Below are 25,000 nucleotides of genomic sequence, written 5' to 3'. Positions count from 1 at the left end.
GTATTTATAAGTAATTTTTTTTTTCTTTTTTATTCTTGAAAAGTAAAAATAAATACAGGCATAAGTATATTTATTTATGTAATATATAAAATAAAAACAAAGAAGACAAAAAAATATATACATACATATATATATATATATATATATATAATTATACATAATTTATTTACTTTACATATTCACTTAAAATTTTTCTAAATTTTTACAATTTTTTCTTTTATACATGATGTTATACATTTCTGCGAAAAAGGCTCAAGTTGCTTTTATCTTATATATAGTATTGGTATTAAGAATAATAAATGGAAACAATGATTTTTATAATCCTAGCGCTTTGAATAGTGAAATATCTGGATTTATAGGATATAAGTGTAATTTTTCAAATGAAGGTGTTCATAATTTAAAGCCAGATATGCGTGAACGTAGGTCTATTTTTTGCAACATCCATTCGTATTTTATATATGATAAGATAAGATTAATAATACCTAAAAAAAGTTCGTCACCTGAATTTAAAATATTACCAGAAAAATGTTTTCAAAAAGTATATACTGATTATGAGAATAGAGTTGAAACTGATATATCGGAATTAGGGTTAATTGAATATGAAATAGAAGAAAATGATACAAACCCTAATTATAATGAAAGGACAATAACTATATCTCCATTTAGTACAAAAGACATTGAATTTTTTTGTTTTTGTGATAATACTGAAAAAGTGATATCAAGTATAGAAGGGAGAAGTGCTATGGTACATGTACGTGTATTAAAATATCCACATAATATTTTATTTACTAATTTAACAAATGATCTTTTTACATATTTGCCAAAAACATATAATGAATCTAATTTTGTAAGTAATGTATTAGAAGTAGAATTAAATGATGGAGAATTATTTGTTTTAGCTTGTGAACTAATTAATAAAAAATGTTTTCAAGAAACAAATGATAAAGCCTTATATAAAAGTAATAAAATAATTTATCATAAAAAGTTAACTATCTTTAAAGCTCCATTTTATGTTACATCAAAAGATGTTAATACAGAATGTACATGCAAATTTAAAACTAATAATTATAAAATAGTTTTAAAACCAAAATATGAAAAAAAAGTTATACACGGATGTAACTTCTCTTCAAACGCTAGTTCTAAACATACATTTACAGATAGTTTAGATATTTCTTTAGTTGATGATAATGCACATATTTCATGTAATGTACATTTGTCTGAACCAAAATATAATCATTTGGTAGGTTTAAATTGTCCTGGTGATATTGTACCAGATTGCTTTTTTCAAGTATATCAACCTGAATCAGAAGAACTTGAACCATCCAACATTGTTTATTTAGATTCACAAATAAATATAGGAGATATTGAATATTATGAAGATGTTGAAGGAGATGATAAAATTAAATTATTTGGTATAGTTGGAAGTATACCAAAAACGACATCTTTTACTTGTATATGTAAGAAGGATAAAAAAAGTGCTTATATGACAGTTACTATAGATTCAGCATATTATGGATTTTTGGCTAAAACATTTATATTCCTAATTGTAGCAATATTATTATATATTTAGCTGATGATATGTATTAAAAATAAATTAAAATTAAAATTAAAATTAAAAGAAATTAATACACAAATTATAAGATTCAACATTATTTATAATGTATATTAATTATACTTTTATGATATATATATATATATATTAAAATTTTTTTTTTTCTTCCTCTTTTTTTTCTAATTATATAATATGCTAATATGTTATAATTTTTCATATACTTTCCTATATTAATATACTTATATTGTCACTGGACAGAAAAAAATGGAATAATAATTAAAAAAATATATTCATTTAATTTTTTTTTTTTTTTTTTTTTATTCTATTTATTCATAGTTATTTATATATAATAATACAATAATTTAAATCTTATTTATATTTTTCTTTAAACATATTTATTTACGTAGTCCCATATAAAATAGTATATACATTTATGTTATATTTTTTTTTTTACCACACAATTAAGAAATATAATAACTTATAATTGAAATAAAATATTTAAAAAATATTGATATAATATATATATATATATATTTCTGCATATATTATATAAAGATTATATTTTATAATAAGAAAAAAGTTTAAACTATTGTATAATCTTTAAGTGTATGCAAAAATAATATATGTGTATTTATAAATTATAGTACTCTGCGTATCATATATTTTACATTCATACATTAGTTTTCAAATATACTATATATCTTATCATTGAGATTACAAAATATTTATCACATTCTTCTTTTATAATTTTTCTGTATAAAAAAAGGAAGAAAAAATAATGTTATAAATTTATATTTATTTTTAATGGGACACATAATTAATTAAAATGTAATATGAATAATAAAAAGCACACATATATATATATATACTTATGATTATATGTATAATTTTTTATTTATATTGACTACATATTTTATGTATTCATATGTTCATATAAATTATTTTTATTTTTTTTTATTAATTAAATATATATATATATATATATATATATATATATATATATATATTATAATAATACCTGAATAAAATACAAAATTATGAAAATTTTGTATATATATAATAAATGAATATATTTTAAGGGATGTAAATAAATAAACCAATAAATAAATATATTATAAATATGACATATAACCAAATTCTACCAAATTTATGAGTTATAATATATATATATATATATATAATATATTGTGTGACAATCCTCGTATGTATTTATATTTTATAACATGTTTTTATTTATATATCCATCTGATATATATACATATATTTTTTTTTGTCTTTGAAAAGTATGAAGTTATCATGTTCGTTTTCCTTGTGTCGTTTTAGTTGTAACACATCGTTTAAAGTATTCAATAGAAAATATGGAAATATATGTACAAAGGGATTATTTAACTCCATACCAAAAAATAAAAGAAAAGAAATGTTTTTTTTTTTAAATGATAAAAAAAAATATTTTAATGCTTTGTACAATAAGAAAAATGATAAGAAAGATATAATGAATGAAATGGATGAATTGTATGATAATATTTTAACATGTAATTGGAACGATTCTTTTAATTTTGTTTTAAATGTACCTATATGGGAAGGAATATTAAATACAATAGATGAAAAAGTAAAAGCATATGAATACGATGAACAAATAATAAAGAAAAAAAAAGAATTAAATCAATTGCTAGATATATTATTTATATTAGAAGATATAAGAGATCATATTAATGAATTACTAGAACAATCTAGTCGTTCAAAAGGTTTAGCAGGTGCTCATATAATGTGTTCCTTTGAAATTCAAAACATGAATGAACATATAGAACTTTTAAAAAAAAAATATGAAGAATTGTTGTTAACGTATCCTTTATACAAATATCAAATTGATTTAGTATTAGGAAGAGGTCTAGCTTTATTAAGACAACGATATGTTTTTGATTGGAAATATATGCACGAATATTTCTTCTAATATTCAAAAATAAATATTATTACATTGAAATTATATATATATATATATATATATATATATACATTATTTATTTATTAATTAATTTATTTATTTTTTTGTAACAATAATAAATAACTTTTTTAAATTTATATCTATTATAGATATGTATAAGGAAAGTAAAATATAAAACAATTAATCAAAGACAACAATATAAATGAATACACTATTTTTTGTATGGTTTATATAAAATATATAAAACTTAAAAATTGAATCATCAAACGCAAACACAAAAAAAAAAAATAAAATAAAATAAAATACATATATATATATATATATATATTGATATATTTTATTCCTTTAGTAATATATAGTTTTTCCTTTTTTGTTGTCCCATTTTTGAGAATATTATTTTTTTTGACATGGTTGGGAATAGAAAAGCTAGATTTTTTTTTTTGGATAACGCTATGGCATATGATAAATGATCATTTTCATTGATGGTAAATGGTGGAGATTTATAATCTCTTATGTATTTAAAATATTGCTTACTTTCCTCTTTCTTCTTCGTATTTTTGTTCGACATATCATTTGTATGTGTCTCTTTATCAATATACACATCATCTCTTTTTTCATTATGATCTTCTGAGATATTTTTATTATTTATATTTGTGTCATTTTTATTAAATGATGATACATTATTTATATCTTCATTATCTTTTTCATGATTATTTAAAATGTTCATTTGATCAAGGCTCATTTCTTTTATATTTTCATTATTTAAATATTCTTTTAATTTTTCCATTTTCCTTAATTTAATAATATGTTTTTTAATTAAGAACTTACTTAAGCTAATTTTTTTTTTTTTTCTAATTTTATTTGTATTATTCTCAAATTCAGTATCTTCCTCATTATTATTTTTATGGTCATTATTATTTTTATTGTCATTATTATTTTTATTGTCATCATTTTTTATATTGTAATCATTTTTTATATTGTCATCATTTTCTATATTATCATCATTTTTCATATTATCATCATTGTTTATATTATCATCATTTTCATATAGATTTATAATTATAGGATTTTTATTAATACCATAGGAATTCTTGCCTTCCTTTTCATCCTTAATTTTTTTTTTGTACAAACTATAAATGTGTTTATCTCTACTTTTTTGTATTAAATGTAATAAACCATAGAATTTGTTATCATTCGATTTATTAGTTTGATTACCTGATGTAGTTATTTGTTCTGTGTCACTTTCTATGTCCATAATACCTTGTATATATTTATTTTCCCATACGGATATATATGGAACAATAGGATAAATATTTTTTATCTTTTCATTTTTTAATAACGGATGCCTAAAGAAATGATTATAATTCAAGTATTTTTTTTTGCTCTTAGCGGAATCTATTTTTTCAAGTAATAAATCATCACTACTTTGTTCAATGAATATGTTATCTTTTGTATTAGTATTTAATTTATTTTTTTTATTTTTCATATTTTTTATATATTCAGGGATAGTTATATTTAGTAAATCTATATCATCTTTTTCAAAACATGTAACATAAGGTATGTTTGAAGAAATATCTTTTAAATTTTCACTTAAATTTTTATTATTAATTATTTTTAATAAAGAATCATGTTCTTCTTTACTGTAATTATTTACATTAGCATAATCGTTTATGTCACTTATATAATTAATATTATTTATTTCATATACATCATCATTTATCTTATTTATTTCTTTCATATTTTCTTCACTCGTTATTTTCTCCACTTGTTTTTTTTTTTGATTTTGATACATATTTTCTTTATTAATCCAATTATTTATATCTTCATTTTCTTCAATATTAATTGAATAAGAAATTGGTAAATGCATCGGAATACATACCTGACGTTCTATATCATTTAGTCTTTCTATTTTTTCATTAAGTATCATTGTATTATATTGAAAATTTAATATGCTATTGTCTACATCATGTTTTAGAAATTTTAAACTTTCATTAATATTTGGAACGTCAACATTAATATTGGTATCACCACAAAATTTTTTAAATCTTGATTCATTATGATGTGCCTGTTTTTTTAAAAGTTCATTGCTTCCTTTCATGTATCCTTGTTCTTTTTTCTCTTTATAAATATTTTCTTCCATCATAATATGGTCTCATTTATTGACATATATTTAAAGATGATCATATGAAGTTATATTGTTATTTTTTTTTTTTTTTTCTTCTTTTTTTTTTACCTTAAATGAATTAAAAAAGAGAAACATAAAAAAAAAGGAATGCTTTTAAAAAGGGAAACGATTCAAAAATAATAAAAAAAAATTATATATATTAAATATATATATATATATATATATATATATATATAATTAATATGTAAATATTGTAATAATTTTTTATATTATATTTTGAATTATATTATAAATGAACATTTAAATGATATAAAAATATATCTTCCTATTTAAACATCCTTTCATATAATTCAAAAGGTATATAAAATCATATATATTTTAATTGTACAAATAAATGATTTGATAAATATATATTACTTATTTATTTAATTTAATTTTATTTTATTTTATTTTATCTTATTTTAAATATTATTGTTTTATCCCTTAATTATATTTTCTTCCGATTGTGAAAAAAAAAAAAATTATTTCTTTTATACATAATGTTATTATTTCATATATTTTATTTTAGTCCCTTGTATTTATTTCATTTTATTTTATTTTTTTAAATATTATAATAATATATATATGTATAAAAACAAATTTTATCATATAGAAAAGTATATATAATAAATATATAGTTTATATTTTTTATTTTATTTAAATAGGCCTGTTTTTATGAAGGCAAACTGGAAAAAAAAAAAAAAATACACTCTGTATATATAATTAGATAAATAATGGATATATTAGAATTGAAGAAGTTTTAAATATTTAATCAAAACAAGTTTAAATATATAAAAATAAAAAATAAGGAAATGTGCTATAATGAAACATTAAACTATAAATAAATGAATAAATAAATGAATAAATAAGTGAATAAATAAATGAATAAATTAATAAATAAATAAATGAATAAATAAATGAATAAATAAATGAATAAATTAATAAATAAATGAATAAATAAATGAATAAATTAATAAATAAATGAATGAATAAATAAATAAATGAATAAATAAGTAAATAAATATATAAACAAATAAACATATAAATGAACATATATTATATATATATATATATATATGCCATTTTATTTTTTCTTATTATAAATATTTGTACAGGGAAGAATTATTGGCGCCCAAAATAACAGTGGAGTTTATTGAATTTTTTGAGTTATGTAATTCCCTATATATTTTATTTATCAATATAGCATTATTACATGGTATTTTATAAACCGTATTTGTACTTGTATTCGTTCTTACTATGAGTCCATGACTAGATGCTCGTATTTCTGTTATATCCTCTATTTTTATAGACCATATAACTATATCTGTTTTTTTTTCCGATAATAAGAAATCATTCTTTTGAGCATTAGTATTAGCATATAGATTTGCATATATAATTACCTTTGGATATAATAATAATGCATAATGTGATGGAGGATGATTTTCTTGTTTATGTACTGTTAAACATTTCATAATATTTTTTGAAAATTTCAAACCTAAGCATTCTCTTAATTCTGCTTCGTTTATATTATATTCTTTTAATTTTCCATATTCTCCCCATAACATTCTTGGTTTTCTATGTCTTTTAGTCTTATATTTATGACCACCTATAGGTTTCGATACTTCTGCTTTTATTCCACGAGTTACATCAGATACAGCTTGTCCTACTTTATCTAATGGTTTTACTAAAGAACCTGCAACACCTTTTCCTATTCCTTTGAAGAATCCACCAAATCCTTCTTTTTGTGCCCCTTCAATTGGCTTTGTTACAATATTAGATAAACTTAATACCCCTTCACCAATATTTTTAACAGCACTAATTAAACCTTCTTTCATATTTGTGTTCGTCTTAAAGGTTCTCTCCTTTTGTCTTCTATTAATATATTCGGAATCAAATGTCAAATTTGATAAAAAGCTTCCAATTCCAACACTCACATTATCTACTGCATATACAGCTAAACCTATAGTATTTCGACCAATTTCTAATGGTATCTTAGGTATATTTATTAAACTACTATATCCTACTATAAAACCTAAACATGCCAAAATAGAATGACTATACTTATCTTTTAGTAATGCATAAAAGGATTTAATACTTACACGAATATTATTAAAAATTTCTTGATTTAAGGTTACAGGTGCACCTAATAATTCTAATTTTCCCGATACCATTAATATTCGTAATCCGATTCGTAACAAATCACTCATCATGTGCATTTTATCTAATAAAAATGAACACCACACTATTAAAGTAAATTTATCTATTTGCATGTATTGAATATTTATAGCTAATGGTATTTCTGGTGATTTGTAATTTACATATACAGGTAAAATCGTCCATTTCTGTATTTCTTCATATAACAAATTTTTTTTTTGAACAATACTTATACTTTCAATATATTCTGCTGTTAATAAATTTATACCATTCAAAGTTTCAGCATCCATTTCTATTTCTACATCATCTAACGAAACTTGTATTTTTTTAAATATAACATCATTATGTGATATAAAAGACCTTTCTACATATATATTTAAAAAGATCTTTTCTTCATTTGCATTCATATTTTTATTCAACACACTACTACTATTATTGTTATAATTGTTATTATTATTACTACCACTACTAGTAGTAATAGCACCTTTATTCTTATTATTATCATATAGAGGATTCATATGATTATTTTTGTCGTCTGAATTACGATCAAATGTTTTCTTAAAACGAAGGAGGTCACTCTCATTAATTGTAAAACTTTTATTTTCATTACGATAATTCTGATATACACTATTACTACCACTCATATCCCCTCCACTTATCATATTATTCACATTATTACTATTACTACTACTACTGTTATTATTATTTGAAGAACTTATTCCCCTATTCGCTAACAACACACACTTTTCACAAGACTCCAACTGACAGTCTATCTGTACATCTGTTATTTTTATATCTATTACCTCTTCTTCATTTTTCATATAAAACAAAGCACACAATTTTGATAGCTCAATAAAGAATACTTCCTCTTTTAATATATTAGATATAATACTTACACCAATCTGGGTTACATTTATTATTATATGCACATTTTTATATGTATTACTTATGACCTTCACAGATTCATTCTTATAATAATTATTAGTACTACTACTAATACTATTATTTTTATAACTACCAGTACCCCCATCCTTCTCATCTATATATTTTACATAATGATATTCATCATGATCTATAATCATTTGTTTTTGGGCATAAACGCTATTTTTTGATAAGCTTAAACTATTCTCTGAATTCTTATCTATAATATTCCGTTCATTTGAAATATCTTTACAATTTATTATATTATATTTTTCTATATTTACCTGATTTTCCATTTCCATATATTTCTTCTTTTTATTTAATCCTAATTTAATGTCATTATTAGATGTAACAGATTTGTCACAACTATTCATATGTTTGCTCAACATAATATTATTATGTGAACTATTAGAATATGCTATTCCATCTGTTATATTACTTTTATTATTCATCATATAATAATAAGGGGAACGATCTAATAGATTTGAGCTTATATTTAATTTATGGCTCAATTTTATAGTTATCAAATCTTCTATATATTCTATACATATAACAAATGTAATATTAAAATAATTTATATAATATGTTTTTTGTGAATAATTATATATAGCAAATTTTAAAACAAATGGAGATTTAGGTATTATTTTTAAATCTTCCAAAACTATTTCTATCTGTACATTTCTAGTAACATATATAAATGGATTTACCCATCCCAAATAACTATATTTATTTGGCTCTATATTAAAATAATGTTCCATATCCGTTGGTTTTAAAAAATTACTTAAAAACATATTCTTTTCTATATAATTCTCTTCATCGTGAATTTTCATATGTCTTGTATCATCGTGGAATGTTCTAATCTTTAAATATTTTGCAATACTTGAATTATTATATGCTATAAAACCTTTCTTCTTATTTTCTAATTTTTCTATTATAATATTTTTCGTACCTCTATCAGGTATACACGTTATCGCGTATACATCAGATTTTTCGTGATTTCCTGTATTAATTACCATATAATTTGTTCCAACAAAATTTTCACTAGGATATACAACAGACGACCAATATATATTTTTATTCAACTTATAATATTTATTTCCATTACTCTTTATTACATTTTTTGGATCTAATAACATATGGTTCTTCTCCTCATTATTAGTTCTACATGGATCTAAACATTTAAATTGAAATAGTAAAATGCTACTTTTTTTGGTAAAATATAAAGGAGATGTATCATTTGCACGAACTCCTTGGATCTGGTCATTCTGATATTGTTTAATTAATAAGGGAAAATTCAATTTATTACTAATAATAAATTGTGGAACCACTGTAATTATTCTACTTATAATATATGGAATATTGGTTGTTTTTATTTTTTCTGTATTTAAACAAAAGGTATAAAAAAAATTTTTACAAATCACATTGGTCTCTGTATAACTACCAATCGGAGGTAATGTAGCTTTGAATAATATTACAGAATTATTTACAGGTGAAGGGTAATTAAAATCATTAAATATATCATTGTAATCTATTATAATTGCATTTTTACTAACATAACGACTATCCTTTTTATTAACATCATCTTCATTACCATAACTTTCGTTTGTATCGTTATAATCTTTTCTATGATCTCCTCGTTTATCATACATCCTATTCGATCTCTTCATATCACCCTTAGAATAATAATTATACCTATCATCTTCAACATTATTATTACCACTGTTCACATTATTGTTCGGTTGAGTATAAGTTCTGTGAGGTAATAACAAATCAATCTGGGAATGATCCCCTAATAAGGTTATCCCATTAATCACAGGATAATATTTATTCGAATTTATTGCCTTAATTCCTAAACCTGTTCTATCTATAAAACATCTTGGTAAGGAAAAAATATATAATTGTTTATTTCCTAAGATACTACTCAAAGAATTAAAATATCCACTAAAGTTTTTAATAATTTCAACTTCGACTGATGCATATTTTTTAAAATGTAATGAAAATCTAGTTACAGATTCTTCATCATCTTCTACTAAAAATAACTTTTCAGACCATTCACATTGTGAATTCCCTATTTTCATCTTTAAATTCAAACAAGTATATTTCTTAATTTCATATATATAAAATATAGAAAATGGATTTAATCTTCTATTAACATATCCTTTTACTAATGGAGAAGATAATTCTTTTTTCTTATATTTTATTTCTTCATCTATATGATATATTTCTCTTTCTAATTTGTTCAACTCTTGCATGTATACATGTTCACTATTATTGCTATTGCTACTATTACTATTGTCTTTGCTACCTTTTACTCTAGATGAACTATCACTATAAATTTTACTTCCTCCATATTTTGATGAATTCATCTTATTCAAATATGAATTTATATCCTCACACTGTTTTAATAACTTTGCTCTCTTATTTTTTAGTGAATCTATTTTATTCCTTTCTTCATACATATAATCATTCTGCTTTTCTTCTACTACGTCAGATGTTATTATTATGTCTACAAATGCTGGTATAGCATTTACAACACTTACATGAGGATATATAGTAATAATTTTCAAATTTTTCTCAGCAGGTAAAGCACTTATCTTATTTTCAATCTTTACCAAGAAATAAAAAAAATTATTTCCACTACCATTACTTTTATTTATATTAGACATGAAGGAATTCATATCTTTGTATTTACACTTTTTTACATACGTCCCTTGAGATATATCAGAACTAAAAATATCAGACCATCCATTTTCTATATTAATAGACATAGGATCTATTAAATCACTGTTTCTTCCCTTATCCTTTTTTAATAAATCATTAATATTTGATTTATTACCATAATAATTATGACTACTACTACTACTATTATTATTATTATTATTATTGTTCACAATATTTGTGGTGGGACCACCAGCTATTATGTCATAATATTCATTCTCTTCCGTTATCACATTGATAGGTTTAAAAGACATGTACACATGAGAAGGTCCACAAAAAACACACTCGGGTGCTGATAATAAATACTCATGATTTAATATTACAGTGAAACTTAAATTATTATTTTTCTGTCTTAATTTTATATTCGGATTAATATTCAAACTATTAGATACCTTATAATTTTTAAATGAATCACTATGATTAGGATATAAAGTATTTATAGGTATAGTCCTATTCTCTAATGACGTTAATAATATAGGATTTCGACTACCATCAAAAAAACAAAATTCTAAGGGAATACCACATTTATTTATAATTCTAACTGTTGAAGACATAAATAATATTTTATAATTTGGCATAGGAGATATAATTTCACATACATTTTCAACCAAGGATGTTTGTGGCAAATAATTATTTTTCAATCTATATTTACATGCTATATATGTTTGTTTAATCATTTCTTCATTTCTTCTTTCCCATTCATTTATCTTGTCAATATTTTCTTTATTTAATATACTCGATTTATTATTCTTATTATTACTAATACTATTTTTAGAAACATATTTATCGACAATCTGTTTTGTAGGTGTATTATCATATATATCTTTGTTACACATATTATTATTATTATTATTATTATTATTGTTTATGGATCCATTAGTTATGTCATCATCTGCCATAATCCCATCAGTAATACTATAATTTTCCATAATTTCATTAGTCTTTTTGCTAGAAAAATTATACTTATATTTTTCATCAAACACAAAATCACCAGGCTTCAATAAATGTATAACGTTGCTATTTTTCAAAGATGTAGTTAATGATGTACAACTATTCTTAATCAAATTTATTATTACACATTCCGTGTTTCTTAAAAAGGGCCCAACAAATTTATTCGATGAAAAAATAGAACTTGAATCATTTTTCTTTTTCTTATTATATTTAAAATAATATTCATAATTCAAATTATCCCTTTCATCAATTGAATGGGTATCATCAGTTGATTCATAATCCTCACCGCTATCAGAAGAACTATCACAAGACTCTTCTTCTTCATCATTGACATCCTCATTAGTATCATCATTTTCACAACCTTTTCTATATAAATTCAATGATTTATCAACCCGTTGCTCATTATCTAGTACCTCATTGTTTCCTTCTACCATAACATTTAAGATATTTTCATTTACATTATTTTGATTCATGTCTTGTCTTTTTTCATATTCTCTATCACTGTGATTACTATTAATATTATCATTACCTTTTACATTATTGTCCATATTGTTACTCCTAGAAGTATGGTCCGTTTTACTAATAGTACTATTGGTATATTTTCCTTCCCCTTTTATAATACCCTTAACATTTTTATAGTCATTCCACATTTCTTTGTTTAATAAATACATATTTTGATCTTCCAATAAATGTATATTATCCGTTCCTACCTTGTTACCACCATCCTCTTCCGCTTTCATTCGCATTTTTTTCAAATACAATTCTATATGTTTCTTTTTATTATTGTCATCATACATCATATTTTCCGTCCAAATGCTATTTATACTATTTCTCCTAATACGTATATGTTCCTTATGTTGATTGTAAATTAATAAATTTTCAATAGTTTTCTTTGGATTTTTTGTAATCATGAGATCTAAAACAATATCTCTTTTACTAATATTTGAAAACATATCATGAACTATATTCACAACATTTGTTGGTGGAATGGGTATCAAATATAAATATAAACATTTTTTTTCTATTAAGGAGTTATTTTCTATTTCGTTGATTAACAATCTGTCTAATGATATTAATTCATTTGTTGTTATAATTTTTGCATATACATCAGGTATCATTTTGAAAAGATCTTCCTCAGATATATAATCTTCATTCCCTTCATTATGGGTACTATTATCATCTGAACAAATTAAAGTATGTTCCATCATTATATTTTCTTTTATTTCATTTTGTTTTATGTCATTTTGTTTTATGCCATTTTGTTTTATATCATTTCCTTTCATTCCATTTGCCTTCGTAACATTCTCCTTTTGAATGAATCCCTTTTCTACCTTTTTTTTTTTCTCATCCCATTTATAAGATTTTATAGTCATATTTGTCCCATCCGCCTCCTTCACACTTTTGTAAACATTTCTCATAGTGACAGATTTTTTTCTCTTCATAATTTCTTCAATCTTACTTTCAGGCATTAAAAAGGCATAAAAATATTCGCTTGTCAAATTAACGTAATATATTACTGAGTTATCTTTCCTATTATAGTATGTACTACGATTTTCTTCCTTTTTTAAAAAGTCATCCAAATGAAAATCATTTGCTTCCTTACCATCTGTATCACACGGAAATGAATTAAAAACCGAAGAACAATCTTCGAATATGCTCTTACTCTTAACACTCATATTTTTGTATTCCAATTCGACGGATCCACTATCACATCTGGAAAAGTCATTTAGACTATTCATCTGTTCAGATGTTTCTATATCCTTATTAATAGATGTATTCCTAACATTTAATTTATTATTCATATCTTCCATTAATATATCATTTTTTATACATTCACTTACATATTTATTATCCTTATCATTATAATGGTCTATTTCCTTTTTGTCATTTTTTCGTAACCCATTAGATACCTTCTCAGAAAAGACTGGCACAAATAGAAATAACAAATTAATTAACTGAGGTGTAATATTAAACCACAAAGCTTTGATACTATTAATTTTAATGATACTTATAGGAGATTTGTTTGCTTCCTTATCTTCATCATATTCGTCATTTGGAAAAATATTATGTATATCTAAAGAAATATTGCATTTCTCAAGAAATGGTTCCCATTCACCTATACAATTATTAAAATATTCTAACTTAGAATTTAAGTCACTAATATTATATGAACATTCATCAGTATATAAATTAATACTTATGTTCATACTAAATATCATTCTTAAAATTGGAACAATGGAATTTCTTATATCATCTATAAAGGTACACATTACATTATGTAACTTTATATTAATTTTTATATCTCGATAACTATTTGTTTGATTATTATTATTATTATTATTATTAGTATTATTGTTGTTGTTGTTATTACTACTACTGTTATTATTTATATCTGATATATCATCATATTTCATACCTCTCTTATATAATATTTTTTTTTCTCCATGTAATTCACTTAAAGATGTATTCGAATAACTTAAAGTATTAGTACTTGAAGAAACATCAGATATTTTTTTATAATATACATATTCCATCATGTTACTAGAATCAGTATATATTTCATCCTTATTACTAAACTCGTTATATTCATTCTGATCTAATTTCTTTTCATCAATATGACAATCTACTATACTTTTCTTTTCATCAAAATGACAATCTACTATACTTTTCTTTTCATTCATATTAATTTCATCATTTCTTATATTCTTTATTTTATTATTTTCATTTCTCTCCTTTTCCTTTCTATTTCTTTCATCTTTCTTTTCCTTCTTTCTTATAATTTTTTTCCTTCTCTTCTTTAATATGTTTATACTTGTTATTTGTAAATCGGACCCACAAAACAATTCGGTTTCCTCCTTGATATTTGTACTTATATAATAAATATTGTTTTGCATAAATTTATTCTTTATTTTTTTATGTATAAAAGTTAACGGTGGTATAACTGGGCCAACTACTATATTTGTAAATGAACTAGGGACATCACCAAATAATGTGGATGATGCTTTCAATAATATTTCAACATCGTCATTTGATAAACGTATATCAAAATTACCAATATTTATATCTAATTCAAAAACGGTTATAAATGGTGAATTGTTATCTTTTCTTATTATACTACTTTTTAATTTATAATCCTCAGTTCTTGTATCAACTGATTCGTAAACAGCTTCACCCATTACATTCAAATTATCACATAGTAATATTTTCTTTTTATGATAATTATGAAGTGGGTTCGATATATTCTTAGGATCAAATATTTTGTTATTGTTATTTTTATTGTTATTGTCAATATTGATGTTATTATTATCGTTACTGTTATTTTTATTGTTGTTATTTTTATTGTTGTTATTTTTATTGTTGTTATTTTTATTGTTGTTATTTTTATTGTCATTTTTATTGTTGTTATTTTTATTGTCATTTTTATTGTTGTTATTTTTATTGTTCCTCTTCTTAATAGTATCATACTTATAATGCACATGAGATGACGATACATAATTAATCCTCTTCACTTTACTATCTATAGCATATATTTTTCTAAATACAATACATTTATTAAATAAAGAAAACGAAAAAACAAAATTATTTGACCACATTATTATTGGATGAGATACTTTTTCGACATCTGTAAAAATAATGAAATTCCCATTATTCACTTTAAAACTTACATGGAATGGTTTATTATCTAATTTTAATACTTCGTTTATATTTGTTATTATTTTATTTTTCTGTTCTTTTAATTTCCCTTTTATATATTTTGATTGTTCTAAAACACTACTACGTCGAATAATTTTCTTCTTTTTTTGTACCCAATGTTTTTCATTGTCTTCTTCATTGATGAGTTGAACATTTTGTTCAATAATTTCTTCATCATAATGAATTCTTTCTCTTTTGAATACATTTTCTTCGATATTTATACTGGTATTTTCCTTACAGTTGATACTACTCTTATTATTACTATTATTATTATTATTATTATTATTATTATTATTTTTATTTTTAATTTTATTTTCATTTGAGGTATTTTTATATTGAGACCTAGTACATTTAATACTAATCTGTTCCTTTATATGTTTTTCTTCCTCCGTCATCGAACACACAACTTTTTTTTTTCTATGGATACTTTTACTTTCACTATTTTCTATATATTCATGACCCTTTATCTTTTTCTTTCTATTTTCATTTTTGTAAGATACAATATAAGGTGATGGCTTCGGATATAAATGTAACGTGCTCAAATTAAATCCTGTCGTTAAAAATTTATATATATCTATAAAAATAAGAAAAAAAAAGCAAATATACGCATCATCAAGTTCAATATTTAATAACAAATCTTCTATGAAAGAATTAATTTTTATTTTTATTCCTTTTTGTTTTTTCCTTTTCTTCTTTTCATTTAAAAATACATTATTTTCAAACATATATATTAATAAATTTTTATAATCTTTTATATCAGATTGTGTCGTAACAGAAATATTATTACTACTATTATTATTTAGTTTTTGTACTTTTTCTTCATATTCATCTTGAACATCTTTATTATTATAAAAATGTGACCCATTATTATCATAAATGTTATTTTCTCTATTAATTTGACACGAATTCCTTTCCACATTATTATACTCATATACATTACTTTCATTAAGAGTATCATTATATCCTTCTTTATTATATACATTTTTATACAACTGATGCGCTTTTTTATTATCCCTTTTGAACTTTTTCCTTTCATTTTCAATACAACAATAGGCTACCCTTTTGTAATAATTGATTGAATTTTTCCTAGCATCATCTATATACAATGAATTACCATGTAAATCAAAAAAGTAAACATAATAGAAATCTAAGAGAACTAAACGAAATGACATACTTATATATTGGAATGTTATTATGGCTACAGGTGTATTTGTATCAAATGCTGTTTTTATTTTTAAACTTTCAAAATTTATATATACATATAATTTCAAGCCTGTCTTTTTTGTTACATTCTCTTTTGAATCTTTTATTATTAGTTTATCATTTGTTAATGAATCACTTTTTTTTTCTTGGCTTATTGGAATATCCAATTTATTTTTACCGTGATCCATTTCCTTATCAATAGTGCGATCGCTATCATACACATTATTATTTTCAGCACCATCTCCAATTTCATAATTATTTACCTTATTATTATTATTGTTGATATTATTGATATTGTTGATATTGTTTATATTGTTCATTATATCTTCCTTTTTATTGTCATTTGTTTTCCCTTTCATTTCTTTCCTATTATTAAAATTGTTAAAATTCATGTATCCTTTTTTAAACCATTCCGAATTTATCATACTGTCTAAACTCACATCCTTATCACATATAAAGCACATTGGGAAATATCCCTTATAACAAAAGTTTTCATTTATTATATCTAACAAAAAGGCTAATTGAAATACTGTTAAATCTAAACATAAGTCATTTCCATTTAAATAAATAAATATACCATTCCTAGCATTTATTAAACAGAAACCTAAATTTACCTTATGCAAGATTTCCCCTTCTATATTACTACTACCCCCATTTTCACAAGCTTTACTTTCTATATCTAATATATCAATATATAACGTAAAATCTAACTTCACCAAATCATTATCTACACTATTCCTTTTTCGCTCTAATGGTCTTAATTGTTCCTTAGATACAATGTCACTTCTTATAAAAGATTCATTGTCATATTTATTTTTATTCATTTTTTCCTTTTCAGTTCTTCCTTTATATTTCTTCTTCTTTAATATCATTTGTCTTCTCTGTGCTACTCTTATTTCTTCCGTACATTTTAGAGTGTAGGAATTTTTAAGTTTTAATTTCCTTAAATGGAATTGTAAATAAGATTCAATGTATGGTATATTATTACTATTATATGTATTAGCACCAATTGAATTTCTATCATAATTGGATTTCATATCACAATCAAAATTAGTGTTATGTATATTCTTATTATTCACATTATTATAATTGTTACACACCTCAGTCTTTGTATCTTTTTTTTCATTTGAAAGAATACATTCCTTTGAGCTTCTTTTTATAATATCATTTGTTTCCTCATTTTCCTTTGTGTTATTATTACTCGTGCTACTCTTAAAATATCTAGAAACATTTTTCACCTCGCCCTTATAATTATATATCATATTTTTATCTTCAGGTATGATCACTATAGGATCCATAAATGTAAAATTAAATAAAAAGTATTTGGTCTGAGCAGCCTGAACTACCTTTTTATATGATTTACTAATAAAAACATTTAATATACCATCATCTAAATATTCCAAAAATAATCTTAAATCTTTCAGGTAAAAAATATAATACATTCTTGAAATTTCACATAATAAGCATATATTATAACTCCTCTTATCATTATATACTTTTATCTTACCAATAAACAAATCTTCTTTGGATTCTTTATGCAGTGTTTTCTTTTTCTTCTTTATTTCTATAGATAAATTATCTACATTTATATTATTTAATATATCTCGACTATTTCGTCTTTCCGAAAATGTATCCTCTGCTGTATATTCCTCTTTTTCTTTATCATCATTATGCATTACATTTAACTTCCCTTCTTTTTTTCCATATTTTAAATCATTTAACATATTTCTATCCTCATTCTCGATATCACTTGAACCAAACCTTTTCCTATCTTTAGAAATAAACAGGTCGTATTTATAATCGTTAATATTATTAGATATAATGTTCTTATTATTCATTGACATTATCCCCTTTTCTATATTCAAAAACATCTTCTGATCAAAATTGATATATATTTTATTTTCATAAAATATGTTACTCACTTGAATTCTAGAAAAAATTTTCTTCTTCTTCCAGAAGGCTAAGGAAGCACTTTTTATAAAACAGTTGAAAAAATATTTGGGATATGAATTTTGTTGACCGTGTAATTTGGGTAATGTATCATTAAGTCCCTTACTAAGAATATTATCATTCAAAATGTTATAATTATGATTATTATTAAGATAATCGTTATTATTAATATCATCATTATTATTAATGCCATTATTATCATTTATAGTGTTTGCATTATTAATATTTATTTCTTCATTATTTTTTTCATTTCTTAAATTAAAAACCATCTTATTATCAGTTATCATATTTAAATCTTCGTCCCTCGCATAATATGGATTCATAAGATGTATACCTTCTGTATGCATTTTAACATTATCTTTGTCCATTTCTTTTTCTTGTACATTATTTATTATATCATCCTTATCCTTTGCAGATTCCATATCTAAAATATTTAATGAATCCTTAACATTTTTCAAAGTTTCTTGTACACTTCTTAAGGTATTTTCAGATATGAACATTTTATAATTTTTTAAATCCTTTTCATTTTTTAATTTATTTTTTATATATGTCATATCTTTTTCTATACCATATTGTAACGTTTTCTTATATTCTTTCATCGTTTTAAAAATCTGTTTTATTGTTTTATATTTCCAATGTAATTCAATATCACTAATAATAAAATTAATATGAGTTTCTTCAACATTCTTTTCATTATGTTCTTGTAAAATTTGAAGACTTATAGATAATTGTTTTTCTTCAATAGCATCCATAAAATCATCATCTTCTTCCTCAACATTTTTATTTTCATCATTTTCTTTTTTTCCATTCAATTTGGTCTCTTCATTTTTTCTATCTATATTCATACCAACATATTTATTAAACTGATTTATTCCACTAGCAGAAAATTTATTTGTGCTCATATATTTTCCTCCTTCTACTCTATTGTTTATTAATTGTTCATTATTCATAATAGAATTATCAATCATTACATTCTTGATTGAACCTTTATGTTCTCCATTTGTGTATACATTATCATCCATCACTTTAGCTGATTCGAATCTTTCGAAACTACCAAAAGCATTTGACCCTATATTAAAACTATTCTTCCTAATATGACTGCTATTATTATTAATATTATTGTTGTTGCCCATCATAAAATGATCTTCTTCTAATACGTCGTCTATACCAACATTTATATGATTATCACTTTCCATATCAATTTCCTTTTGTTCAATACTATTATTGTTATGACTTTTCTCTTCCAAATATGTAGATAAGGATCTAAATAAAAATATATCCTTTGAATTTATATCCTTCGTTAAAGTAAAAAATATAGGTTGCTTATTACTAGGATCACAAATCCATAACTGTTCAATTTCCATTTTAATAATTTTCCTCTTCTTTTGTAAATAATTCTTATAAGATATACCACATGCTTCATATTTCAATATTTCACAATTTTTCTTATTCTTAATTGAAAAAGAAGAATTTTTAATTAAAAAATCAATATCATATAAAAACGACTCTTCTTCCTTTGGTATACCTTTATTATTCATTTCTACCACATTATCATTATCTTTATTCCTTTTTATAATATCAGTAATACTATTTTTTTTGCATACACCACTATCGACATTTGACATACTTGCTCTTGTAATATCATCTCCTTTCATTATATCTACCTCCTTTTTTTCAACTGATGTTTTCTTCTTGTTCTTATTAAATGCATTCTCATTTTTATTTTTAGAATAAACTCCCGTCAAGTATCTAGTTATAGATGTTGGAACTGCCAATATAATACTGATAGCATCTGGGTTAATTTGAAAAAATATTCCATCCAATATAATATTTGTTTTCAAAATTTTCAAGTCATATTCTACATAGATTTTTACTGGAATTGGTTGTAATATATAAAATTTTTCACCTGTTAATAACTTTTCCTTTATACTATTAAAATAACTATCTTTTAAATCATCCATTTCGGTATTATCCATTGGATTATTTGAAAATAATCCTTCTTCATTTATTTCTAAATATATATTACTTTTATCCATCTTCTTAAATGCTTTTGTTGATTTATGCAAATCTTTTTGGTTCTCATTAAAAATTATATCCTTTTTACATTTTTCATCCTTCTTCATATATCCTGATCCTATTTTTAAGCATGTTATTTGCGTTTCATTAAATTCAAATATTAAATTAAATTTATTATATGTACATGGGTGTTCTGTTTTTGCTACCAAATTACCTAAATGCAATTCCACTATGCCATTCGTTAAATTGTCAAAATGTAAAATGGGACCACATATATGTATATAAAATTCAAATAATTCTGGAAGGTGTTGAACAGCTCTATTATAGACATTTTCTCCTCTTTCTTTTAATCCTTCTAATAATTCTGATTGTTCCATTTTTTTTATTTGTAATAATGCTTCTTCGTCATCCTCGTCATCTTCATCATCATCTTCCTCATCGTCGTAATTATTATCCTCATTATCGTTATTTTTATCCTCATCATCTTCATCATTATATTCATCACATTCATCATTGTTATCATCACATTCATCATTATTATCATAATTATTATCATAATTATTATCATTATTTTTATTATTATCAGCATTCATATTTTTATGATCATCTTTCTTTATCGTATCATTTCCTTCATTATTTACATCCTTCTTTATACTTCCAATTTCATGATGTCTCTTCTTATTTTTATTACTTCTTTTTCTTGTGCCCAAAGTTGATTCCTTCTTTTTAATAACACCGGGTGAAATATCTTCCTTTTGTTTTTGCTTTTCCACAGATAAACTCACATTTTTACCTTTGTACTTTTTCATTACTGTCTTATGACTTTTATTAATTATATCTAATAGAGGAAATGTAAATGACAATATACTTTTAATTAATAATGGAGATAAATAAAGTTCCAAAGGGTTTAGTCTTAATATAGTGGATAATGTATTACCCTTTTCTGTTACTAAATGGTTAATTTCTAAATAGGCGCAAACAGTTTGACTATATAATAATGAATAGAAAATAGAATTTTTATATAGACTTCCTGATGTATTCATATTATATGGAAAGGAATTTTTATTATTCCTAAATTCCATAAATACCTTATTTTTGTGTTTTGCTATAAAATTTTGTAATTCAATAATAAACTTCCATTGGAAATTATCATGATCATTATGATCAACAACAGATTGTAGGGATAAAGAAGAATATATTTGATAAAAATTTATAGACAAGATATTTACCCGTTCATATCTTACACGTCTTTTATCTAATTTGGAATCAGTGGAACTTAAATTTATGGAACTTGTCAATAAGGTTTCACAACTGCTATTTATACTTAATTCATCTTTTATAATATCATTAAAATTTAATTTATCTTCTTTTATATGTTGTCTATTATTAGTTACTTCACTTTTGTTACTTACCCCCCTAATATATATATTGTTATTATTATTATTATTATTATTATTATTATTATTATTATTATTATGATTATTCACATTTCTATTATCCATTATCCTCTTTTTACAATCATCATATACATTTATCGAAAAATTAGCTAGTTTAAATTGAAAATCATATTTTGATGGCATAACAACATCATAGTTATCATCATTAGTCATAGCTTCTTGTATCATAAACAACTCATTTTCATTTATTATATCCTGTTCACTCTTTAAAATGTTTTGTACTTTATTCTCAATTTCTTTTTTATTGCCTGTTACCCAAGACCACCAAGATTGCTGCTTATATATTGAATCATATAAAAATTTCTTCTTTAAATTTTTTTCTTCAATAAATTTTTCTAATGTGCTTCTACATTGTAATCTCCATTTTGCCAAATGTCGAACACCCACAACATCATATAAAATTTGTAATCTATTCATTTCTTGTGTAGATAATTCTGTATTGCTTATATTATATTCTTCTCCTAATACTTTATTATATAGATTTATAAATTCGTTTTTGGTCTCATTTCTTAACGATTCGATATCTAATCGAACTGTCCATGCATGCTTTAATAATAATTTATTTGTTTGATTCCTAGATTTATTAGCTTCATTCATTATTTCTATAATTTTCGTTATTTGGGTCTTCGTGAGAGTAATACCTTCCCATTTATCACTTATTTCTAATTTAGCTTTTAATTCTTTTTTATTACTTGATTGTTCTACTGGTAATACTAAATCGAAGGGTTTTATTAAATATTCAAAATTATAATTATGTAAAATAATATTTTCTTCTTCTTTTAAAAAACTGCTTATTCTATTTAAGGTGGTTTTTAAATAATCATCTTGGATGCTACTATCACAACTACTTAATTTTGAGTAATCATGTGTGTCTTTATTTTGGTCATTATTATTTAAATTATTATCATTATTATTTATATTATTAATATTATTATTATTTATATTATTATTATTATTATTTAAATTATTATCATTATTATTTATATTATTATCATTATTATTTATATTATTATCATTATTATTTAAAATATTATCCTTATTATTTATATTATTATCATTACTATTTATATTATTATCATTACTATTTATATTATTATCATTACTATCTAAATTATTATAAACACTATCTTTTATTTTTGACGAAATATCAAATATTTCCATATCCTCGGTATCTATCTTATTCATATTAGGAAACTTTTCATTACTTAATGAAAGTTCACTTTTCTCATATTTCATTTCATTTATGTTCTTACCATTTGATGAATTCTTTGTATTGTCTTTATTTTTATCATCTTCCAATATTTCTACCATATCTTTACTTCGTTTTTTATTTTTCTTCCTACTTTTTTTCTTTGCCCTTGATTTTATATCACTATTACTATAAATACATAATCCTTTAAATTCAATTATGTGATTCAATGTTTTATTTTCTGCATTTGAATTTGCTTGTGTTGACATCTCGTCGTTATTTTGACAATTTTTGACTGAAGAGGATTTCAAAATAAAACCAATAGAGAAGTTTTTATCTGGATCCTCAAAATGAATTAGTATATCTTGAATATCTATTTGAATATTATTAATAATTTTATTTAATAATTTAAATATAAGTGTAGATTTTTCAGAAGATTTCTCATTATTTTTTTGTAACTTAATAAGAGAAATTTCTTCTTCTAATAACTGTAATCTATGCATTTTTGCTTTTCTTAATTCTTCTATAATAACTTCTTCACTTTTTTTATAACATCGTGGTTTTATATATATGTGAACATTTTTTATTAAAACGCACACAGGATTTTTTCCTAAACTGCTCCATGGTATCTGTATATTTATTCTTCCTATATTCCCATGAATAATCTTAAATGACAAGTCTAGTATTTCAGTTATTTGTGGTTTCAATTTTAAATTCTCTAATACGATATTACCAGACCATACACCCAAATGTAAATTCCGTTCTATACCTTCTACATATGGAGCCAAAAATTTATTCAACAGTTTTTCAACTAGTGATTCGAACATTATTACCTTTTTTAATCTTTTTTATATTTATTTTTATTAATGTTTCTTTTTTATTTTTTATTTTCCATTATGTCCTTATATATATATATATATATATATAAATACATATATATACATGCATACATATACATACAGTACATATTTTTTGTCAATTTTTCTATAAAAATACGAAATACATATGATACATGTATTTTTATAAAATTCTTGAAAAAATTAAAATTACAAAAAAGAAAATAAAAAAAAAAATTGAAACAAACAAAAAA

The 25,000-nt window shown here is 22.6% G+C and overlaps 4 protein-coding genes across 4 annotated transcripts; 2 read left to right on the top strand and 2 right to left on the bottom strand.

Annotated features, from left to right (window-relative positions):
* Positions 1–223: 223 nt before the first annotated feature.
* On the top strand, positions 224–1,570 carry PRSY57_1345700 (6-cysteine protein; the record flags this gene model as incomplete). The annotated part of the gene is made up of 1 exon (XM_012909381.2): positions 224–1,570. The coding sequence occupies one exon, from the start codon at positions 224–226 to the stop codon at positions 1,568–1,570; it is 1,347 nt and encodes a 448-aa protein (XP_012764835.2).
* A 1,267-nt stretch (positions 1,571–2,837) lies between these two features.
* PRSY57_1345600 (hypothetical protein) lies at positions 2,838–3,503 on the top strand (the record flags this gene model as incomplete). Its single annotated transcript, XM_012909380.2, has 1 exon — positions 2,838–3,503. The coding sequence occupies one exon, from the start codon at positions 2,838–2,840 to the stop codon at positions 3,501–3,503; it is 666 nt and encodes a 221-aa protein (XP_012764834.1).
* Positions 3,504–3,831: 328 nt separating this feature from the next.
* On the bottom strand, positions 3,832–5,637 carry PRSY57_1345500 (hypothetical protein; the record flags this gene model as incomplete). Its single annotated transcript, XM_012909379.2, has 1 exon — positions 3,832–5,637. The coding sequence occupies one exon, from the start codon at positions 5,635–5,637 to the stop codon at positions 3,832–3,834; it is 1,806 nt and encodes a 601-aa protein (XP_012764833.2).
* A 1,118-nt stretch (positions 5,638–6,755) lies between these two features.
* PRSY57_1345400 (hypothetical protein) lies at positions 6,756–24,737 on the bottom strand (the record flags this gene model as incomplete). Its single annotated transcript, XM_012909378.2, has 1 exon — positions 6,756–24,737. One exon carries the CDS (start codon positions 24,735–24,737, stop codon positions 6,756–6,758), a length of 17,982 nt encoding a protein of 5,993 aa, XP_012764832.2.
* Between the last annotated feature and the right edge of the window lie 263 nt (positions 24,738–25,000).

Source organism: Plasmodium reichenowi, chromosome 13, assembly GCF_001601855.1.
Source record: "Plasmodium reichenowi strain SY57 chromosome 13, whole genome shotgun sequence".
In the NCBI taxonomy this organism is placed as follows: domain Eukaryota; phylum Apicomplexa; class Aconoidasida; order Haemosporida; family Plasmodiidae; genus Plasmodium; species Plasmodium reichenowi.
This window is presented reverse-complemented; position numbering and strand designations above follow the sequence as displayed.